The sequence below is a fragment of the Vulpes vulpes genome, chromosome 13 (genome assembly GCF_048418805.1).
Source record: "Vulpes vulpes isolate BD-2025 chromosome 13, VulVul3, whole genome shotgun sequence".
Taxonomy (NCBI): Eukaryota; Metazoa; Chordata; class Mammalia; order Carnivora; family Canidae; genus Vulpes; species Vulpes vulpes.
Window position 1 is genome coordinate 3,775,177 of NC_132792.1, and position 8,134 is coordinate 3,783,310.

The window sequence follows — 8,134 nt, forward strand, 5'->3', positions numbered from 1 at the left end:
AGCCCACAACACTGTAGGACAACTCCACTTATGAGAAAGTGTTTTTTATCTTGACCCCAAATCTCTCTTCCTGTGGCTTCGGTTTCCAAAAGTTCATCTTTGAAGTTATATACACCAATGCAGTATGTCTTTCCCATGTCTGCCCTTTCAGATTTTCAAAGTCATATATGATGTTTCTCCTCAACCTTTTATGCCTGTATTCTCTGACCACCCCTGCTGAGTTACGGATGGCTTTGGATCCTTCTCTGGACATGGCCTGCTAGTGCAGTCCCAAAGCTGTGCTGGAGGAAGAGCATGGGCATGGGTGTGAGTCCTGGTGGCATGGGCTTCCGCTTGAGCCTGTTTCCTTCTGGTGCAGTGGGGCCAGGAGTCCACAGGCACATGAAGCCCCTGGCACATGATGACCTGTTGGTAGATGCTGTGTGCGTGCTGCTCTTGCCCACCTGCTTCTCCCATTGGTTTCCAGCCAGCCTCCTGACTGAGGATTCTCCAGTGTCCTTAGAGCCCCTATCTATGGGCCCCTCTCCTTGGTGCTGAACCCCCATCTGTTAGCCCAACATCAGGCTCAGGCGTCCTCCCAGAATGTTCTGCCATGGAAGAAGGTGGGCTTGTACACAGAGCCTGGTCTCGCTGTGACCCCACCCAACACCCATTCCCTCTCTCTTCTTCCAGATGGACACATTTGCAGATTTTGATACCATGACGGATCGGTTGTTGGATGAAATCATTCAGCACATCCAGTTGTACAACCTCTCCATATCCCGAATTAGGTAAAAGGAATCCACAGGTAGTTAATGCTGGGGGAACAGGGTGACATTTCTGGGTGTTGACTATATACAAGTTCAGCGTGATGCCTTCTGTCTACCACCTTCCTAAGCTAACTTGTTGCTTACTGGTCAGATGACTTTCAGAGCAGAAGCAAGTGGGGACAGAGGAGCATTTCATAGCTCAGTAGGAGGGGATTGGACCTCGGAAATCCCTAGGTTTGGATTGCTTTTCGAATACTCATATGTTAGAGTCCGAGGACTGACTCCACCATGCAGCCTGTCTCAGGCTTTCCAAACCTCTGAGCCTCCATTTCTCCACCTTCTGGGTGAGACTAGCATTGATGTCAGTCCTTATACTCCAAAATTAGCTTGTCTGAAATGTTTCCTGATTAAGGTGATAGTCTATGGCTTGCATTTTCTGTGCACATGCAGTATGTGGACATGGTGGTGAGTCCACGTGTATCAGTTGTTTGAGGCCCCCAAGATAAATTATAAATTCTTTATTTTACAAATGAGAAGTCAGAGGCCTATGGAGATGAGGTTGAAAAGCAAGGTAAAACAATTCCATAGACAAACGCTTGTTTCCTTTCTTGGCCTGTTTTGTGTTCACCATGAGCAGAGCTATGGACCTCTCATGTGGTTGGGTTACCATAAACAGGCACTCAACTTGAAAATAATGATGTGTTGGATCCTCAGATGTGTGTTGCAGTGTGACTGAAGCAGAGCATACAGGAGGGGCGTCCAGCAGCGTGGGCTAGCAGTGGGCAACTCCATACATTTGTAATGATGATGGGCAAGGAATAAAATCACAGAGGGAGTCAGAAGTCAGGTCATGAACAGCCAAGGAAGTGGGGTTTCACCCTGTAAATGACCAGGACCCCCAGGTGGCCAGAGATGAGACACAGAGCACAGGCAGGGCTGCTCTAACAATACAGAGCCTGGCCACACACCCATGTTTCTCTTCTGATCACCCTGGGTGGCAGAGGCCTGGTGCCCCGGGTCTCCTTCTCAGGCTCACTGTGACCAGAGTCTGGAAACCCAATGAGGGTGGGCTGGAAGCCCTCTTTGTCAGATCTCCCGAGTTGGGGTGGAGGAGGGCGGTGACCCCTCAGTGCTCCCGAACATAGCAGCTGGCCTCCCGCAGCCACACTCACATGTGTGACTTTTGTCCTAACAGCTTCATTGGCCATTCCCTCGGCAACATCATCATCCGGTCGGTCCTCACACGGCCCCGGTTTCGGTATTACCTCAACAAACTCCATACATTCCTGTCGCTGTCTGGGCCTCACCTGGGGACCCTGTACAACAACAGCACGCTGGTCAGTACAGGTAAGACTCCTCCAAGCCCATCACTCATCACAATCCATTTGGAGTGGAGAAAAGATGAAAGCAGAAGCAGGTTCTTGGTGGAATCCTATGGCGTTGGAGCCTCTCTCAGCGTGGGATGCTAACTGAAGACCTGGGTCTTACAAAGAGGGCCTCTCTTGTGTGAGTCCAGTGAGGTCAGACTAGATATCACCCAAGACCTTGTCTGAGAATGGAAAGCTGATGCCCTGAGGTCCTGGCTGGACAAGACCACATAGGTGGCACCTTTGCTCAGCCCGTAGCAATGGGCTTTGAGTCATATCATTGCCAGGGCAAGCCTGTGGCCAAGTTCTGACTCCACACATGTAGGGACAACTCTAGACAAGATGGTTTAATCTCCCTGCTACTTAGTGTCCTTATTTTTAAAACAGAGCTAATGTCTGTATGTATGTCTGTGTATATGTATGGATACATTTATGATTTTTAGGCATAGGTATGTATGTACCTGTGCATGTCTATAAATGTGTCCATCAGATCCGTATGTGTATCCGAATTATTGAGGATTAAGCAGGAGAAGGCAGAAAGAAGTTGACAACAGTTATGAGACGTCAACCATAGCAGGATTCTATACTTCTTGCTGGAACGAAATGACACGGCCCACAGCTTTGAGACTCTCAGAATTGCCTCTGTCAGGTTAGGGACACTATGGAGTGTAAGGAAGCAAGGCTCAAGGAATCTTGAGCAATCTCGGACAATGAACATAATTTCCAAGACAGTGAGTGGTGGGACAAGTGTTTTGTGCAGAAGAAAACAGTAGGTGTGACAACATAGAAGCGTGGCATAATCGGTAGACCACAGGTGGCTCTTTGTGACAGAAATATAGGATGAGCTAGAGGGGCAGGGGGTGGCAGTGAAGCTCTCAGCAAAAGCCTGATGATGAAGGGCCTCATGTGATGTGATGGGGTTAGAGGAACCTGCAGGCCGCACAGGTACTACCCAGGTGCTGGTATCTGTAGTTGCACCATGGCTGGCAGATGGCAGCCCACCGGGGGCATCAGGTCACATATAGTAAGAACTGGTTTCTTTTTTTTTTTTTTTTAAGACTTTATTTATTTACTCATGAGAGACACAGAGAGAGAGGCAGAGACACAAGCAGAGGAAGAAGCAGGCTCCCTGCGGGGAGCCTGATGTGGGACTAGATCCCAGGACCCGGGGATCACGACCTGTGGCAAAGGCAGATGCACAACCACTAAGCCACTTGGGTGTCCCAAGAACTGCTTTATTGAATCATACTAACAAAGACTTCAGTGGTCCCCGGTTGCCCTAACCACCTTTCTCTTATTTTAAGGACATCATTTGAAACGTTGATCGTAACGAATGGAGGACCATCCCTTTGCCATTGTCTCTGTCCTTACAAACCAGGGAAGCCATTGTTGGGCAGCTTTAAATGATTAAACTACACTGAACTTTTTTCACACTTGTCATCTTGCGACATTACAAAAAGTTCTGTATTATATCCATTTCCTTGCATTTTTATCAAGCTCACTTTTGTCACAGTGGTGCAATACTCATCAGCATTTCTGAGATCCAGATACCTCTCGGTCGTATCCAACCGAGGTCAGGTTGGACTCTGACTCAGAAGTCTGCTTTCGGTTCTTCCACGCACTGTGTGGATCTGTAAGGAACGTGCATACACTGGCTTTATATTTGGGATTGTTTCCTTAGGCTAGACTTATGAGAGGACGTCGAATAGGTCAAAGGGTACAGAGGTGTCCTGACTCCTGAAGCCAGCCGCCGTGTCATTTTGCAGGATGATTTTATATCCTTGCCACAAGTACATGAGACAGATTTTCCCCTCCAGCTTCCCAAGAATTTGCCCCAGCGTCTACTAGTCTCTTATTTTAAAATTAACTAAAAAATCTCAGTTTCAGATCAATCTCTCCCCAATTGTTTTTGGCTTCCTTTATGTTATATTTTTGATTTTTGTTTTGTTTCTTTTTGGTCTTTCTAGGCTTGTGGCTCATGCAGAAATTGAAGAAATCTGGGTCCCTTCTGCAGTTGACCTTCAGGGATAACGCCGATCTGCGCAAATGTTTCCTCTACCAACTAAGCCAGAAAACAGGTGAGTGCCTTTCTTGGCAGCAGGCTGCTGTGGCCATGAGCGTGAGCTGGAGGTCCAGCCTTGAGACCCAGAACCGCTCCATCAGGGCGCCGATGCATGCAGGGAAGGGTGAGGTCAGGGGGTACTGTGTGCACAGGCTCTTCAGCTCCCAGGGAGGCCACCAGCTACCCAGGAAACCAGCTGCTCCCGAGAAAGGGTGTCACAGATGCACCAAGGCGTACGTAGAGGTCATCTGCCCACATGAAAGCTGTAGCCTCTACTTCCTGCCAGGCTTTCCATGCCCTGATCGTGAATGAGCCCTGGGTCTGCGAGCCCACTCACTGCTCCTTCCCAAGTACAGATCCACCCACTGAAAGGGCAGGTGAGCACCGTCCATTTAGGTTGACACCATAGCAGGGAGACAGGGGTCCTTCCCAGCAGGGCAGAGGTCACGCTTTCATGGGAAGTGTCAGAGCCCCTGCCTGTGTTGTGAAAATAAGCAGAGGACAGCAGGGGTCCGTCTGTGTGTCCAGTGAGGGAGCAGAGAGGTGACCAGCCAGGCAAGCCCACTGGCCCAGCCTCTGTCCCATGTCACCCTCTCCATCATCCCGTGAACACCGCCCCTGCTGACATCTCTGCACCTCTCTGAATGTGAGGCCCCAGGCAAGCCCTGACCCAGCGTGTCCCTCTGCGCCAAGCTGAGCTTTCAGGGTTCCCCCACCCAACCCCAGGCGGATAAGAGGGAGGAGGACTATGCAGAGGGGAGTCGGGAGAGCACTGTGGTCACCACCGAGAGCTCGGGAGCTGGGGCGACCGTGCAGAGCTGTCCTGGCATGGGGAGAGGGCTGGTCTTTAGAGCCCTGGTCAGTGAGGCAGCCTGGCCCCCAGCAGGTGGTCTCAGGATGTGGTAGAGAGGCACTGGGGGCAGTGTGGGCAGCGGGCCCAGGGTGGGGTGCACTGCAGGGTGTCTGTCTGCAGCCCATGCTGGGCTCTAAGGACGTGGGAACACGCAGTCCCCTCCAACCCCTCTGTCTCAGCGCCGGGGACAGGCTGCAGACAGGGAAGCACGCTCAGAGGCTGTTTTTATCCAGTGGTGACGGGAGGAGCACTGCAGTTAGGAGCTGTCCCCATGAGAAGGAGGAGCAGAGTCCTGGCTTTATTCCTTGGGGATCCTTAGTGCTGGCCACGCAGAAAGGCCCCGTCATCAGCTGCATGTTGCTCACCTCCCCTTCCTGAGAGTAGCTTGCTCCTGTGTCCTTAGCTTCTCTGAGGGCCTCCCCTTCTCCTTGAGGCAGGGACAGCAACAGTGTCGCAGCCAGCTGGGCTCCCCGCCTTTCCTCTCTGCAGGATGAGTCCACACTGCCCTGTGCAAACCCGGGGCTGCACCTGGTTTGCACACAGGTAAGGACCTGGTGAAAAGCTCCCTTCTGGCTCGTTGCAGGTCTGCAGTATTTCAAAAATGTCGTGCTGGTGGCTTCTCCCCAGGATCGCTATGTGCCATTTCACTCAGCCAGGATCGAAATGTGTAAAACTGCCCTCAAAGACAGACACACAGGTAAGCCACATTTCATGTCTCCTTTTTAACCTACTTTTTGATTAAAAAAAAAAAATGAGTGCTGGGTGATGGGCACGGAGGAGGGCAGCGATGGGACGAGCACCGGGTGTTGCGCACAACCTGATGAATCATTGAACGCTGCGTCTGAAACGAACCACGAACTTGTATGTTGGCAAATTGAGCTTCAGGAAAGAAATACAAATAAAGAAAAATAAAAAGCACAAGTAAAATTAAGGAAATTGCTGATGCCCACGAGGGCGCCCGGGGACAGGAACCCGGGACACCCCGGGCTTTTCTCTAGATCCCGCTGGCCCGACTTCACCTCCTCCCCTCCCTCCCTCCTCCCAGGGCCCGTGTATGCAGAGATGATCAACAACCTCCTGCGCCCTCTGGTCGAGGCCAAGGACTGCACTCTGATCCGCCACAATGTGTTCCATGCCTTGCCCAACACTGCCAACGCGCTGATCGGCCGAGCCGCCCACATCGCCGTGCTGGACTCCGAGCTCTTCCTGGAGAAGTTCTTCTTGGTGGCGGGGCTCAACTACTTCAAGTAGCGGCCTGGGGGCCGGGCCAGAAGCTCTGCGACCCCGGGAGCGCGTTAGCCGAGACATCCTTGGTGGCCCTCCGCCACTCCAGGCGGAGCTCAGAGAGGAAGGCCCCGAGGCCGGGAGGGAGGGGTGGGGCCGGCCATTCCAGGTGCTTCCATTTCGGAGATTTGGGAAACGCTGAACGGGTCCGGTAGTGTCACCGACAAGACTTTGCCCGAACCTGTCCAGCCACCTGGAGTCTCTTTCAAGATGCTTTCTAGGGAAATATGACAAAATAAAGAAGCAGAATACTTGGACCTGGTGAGCCCACCTTTTACCCACCCCTGGCTCACAGAGATTGCTCCAGTGTTACTAGGTCTGTCCGGTATGTTCCTAGCTCATAGCTTTATCATTCTGATTAAATTAAGTGCATACAAGCATTTCAGAACTCAGGTTAACCTCTGTGTGGAAGTGGAACGTCTTTGTGTAAATATAATCCTTACTAGATTCAAATGTGCCACTTGTGCAAGACGATGTGATGCCCACACGATCATTCTCTCTCATGTTTTCTCAACAAGGGGCAAAGGAATGCTTTATAAACTCCGATTCTCTTTCATTAACAGCAGTGGGTGGGGTAGGGAATGGGATTTAAGGTACGGGGGCCAGACAAAGGCAATGCTCTTGGGAAATGCAGGTTTGTTACAAAGAAAAACAACTAGAGGGAACGTGGTGGACTAGTTGCTTCACCCACTCCTCCAGACTGTCTATGCAGAGCCCTGGCCCACAGATTATTTCTGTGATTGCTTAAATCTCTGTCTGTAGTCGGGAAAACGGACTTAGATCAAACCTAGCAGAAGGGGGCACTGAGGTTGATGCACGCGTGTGAAGCTCCTGCTGAAATTCTTCCAAAGAAATGCTACGTTAGCATCTGATGCAATTGCAAAAAAAAAAAAAAAAAAAAAAGAAATACAAATACAAATAAAACCATTAACATGGCCAGCTGCTTCTCCTCTCCGTGGAAGGAGAAACATCTAAACGGAGGAGTGCTGGATTAAACCTCAGGGGAGCTCTAAGAAGGTGCTGGTTATCTTTCAATAGAAATGTCTTCTTGCCTTAGGAAAATAAAGGGCTAGGAGAGGTCACCATTGATAAAAACCAATAAATGGCAGGGACGACAGTGAGATCAGAGAGGAGGACGCAGCCAGATTGAGGACCCAGCTCAAATTGTTACTGGTAAGTCATGTAAGGGAAGTTTTGGAAATTGCCAGGGTATTTGATAGGGTCCCAGAGACTGAGCCCACTCTTGGCCTAAAGGAAGCCTGGAGAATCACCTAGTCACACTGAAGGAACGGGTGAACCAGGACGGTAGGGATGACTCACCCGAGAGACCCATCTTCAGGAAGCAGAAGCTCCTGTTTCTGCAGACTCCCCTCCTAACGTGCGGAAACTAATCTGCCACCAGGTTCCTGGTCCCAGCGCCTGGACCGAGCCCTTCGGTCACCAGTGCCATGGTTTTATTTTTTTATTTTTTTTTTTTGTTTGTTTTTTTTGGTGCCATGGTTTTAAAACCAAGTAAATCTTGGCCCATCTGAGAATTCCAGTCCTCCCGTGTTAACAATGGGACTTTGCAGAAACAAGCGCAGACCGTGAGAGACCAGTGCAGGTAGGCAGCTTCGCAGGATGGTAGACTGGTGGGTTTCTCATGAAAGAAGGTGGGGGCGGAGTTGAATGAGCCCCAAAGGCAGATTTCCACACGGTGGAGTCAGACTTTCTCTGTGGGTCTTCTGCAAACTTTCATTTTGTCCTAGGCCTAACCCATATGGGATCAGTTAAGTCCTGTGGGTATTTTTCCAAGTTCCCGATGTGCATAGACTGGTTG

At 50.6% G+C, this 8,134-nt stretch overlaps 1 protein-coding gene across 1 annotated transcript in view; it reads left to right on the forward strand.

Moving 5' to 3' along the window:
* The window catches only part of FAM135B (family with sequence similarity 135 member B), a 276,991-nt gene extending 270,219 nt beyond the window's left edge, over window positions 1-6,772 (forward strand). The window contains exons 16-20 of the mRNA XM_072733864.1: window positions 673-770; window positions 1,945-2,096; window positions 4,084-4,194; window positions 5,615-5,728; window positions 6,077-6,772. Coding sequence (XP_072589965.1) covers window positions 673-770; window positions 1,945-2,096; window positions 4,084-4,194; window positions 5,615-5,728; window positions 6,077-6,282 — 681 coding nt within the window. The 3' untranslated portion in view covers window positions 6,283-6,772. The remainder of the gene's footprint in view (window positions 1-672; window positions 771-1,944; window positions 2,097-4,083; window positions 4,195-5,614; window positions 5,729-6,076) is intronic.
* Window positions 6,773-8,134: the final 1,362 nt, after the last annotated feature.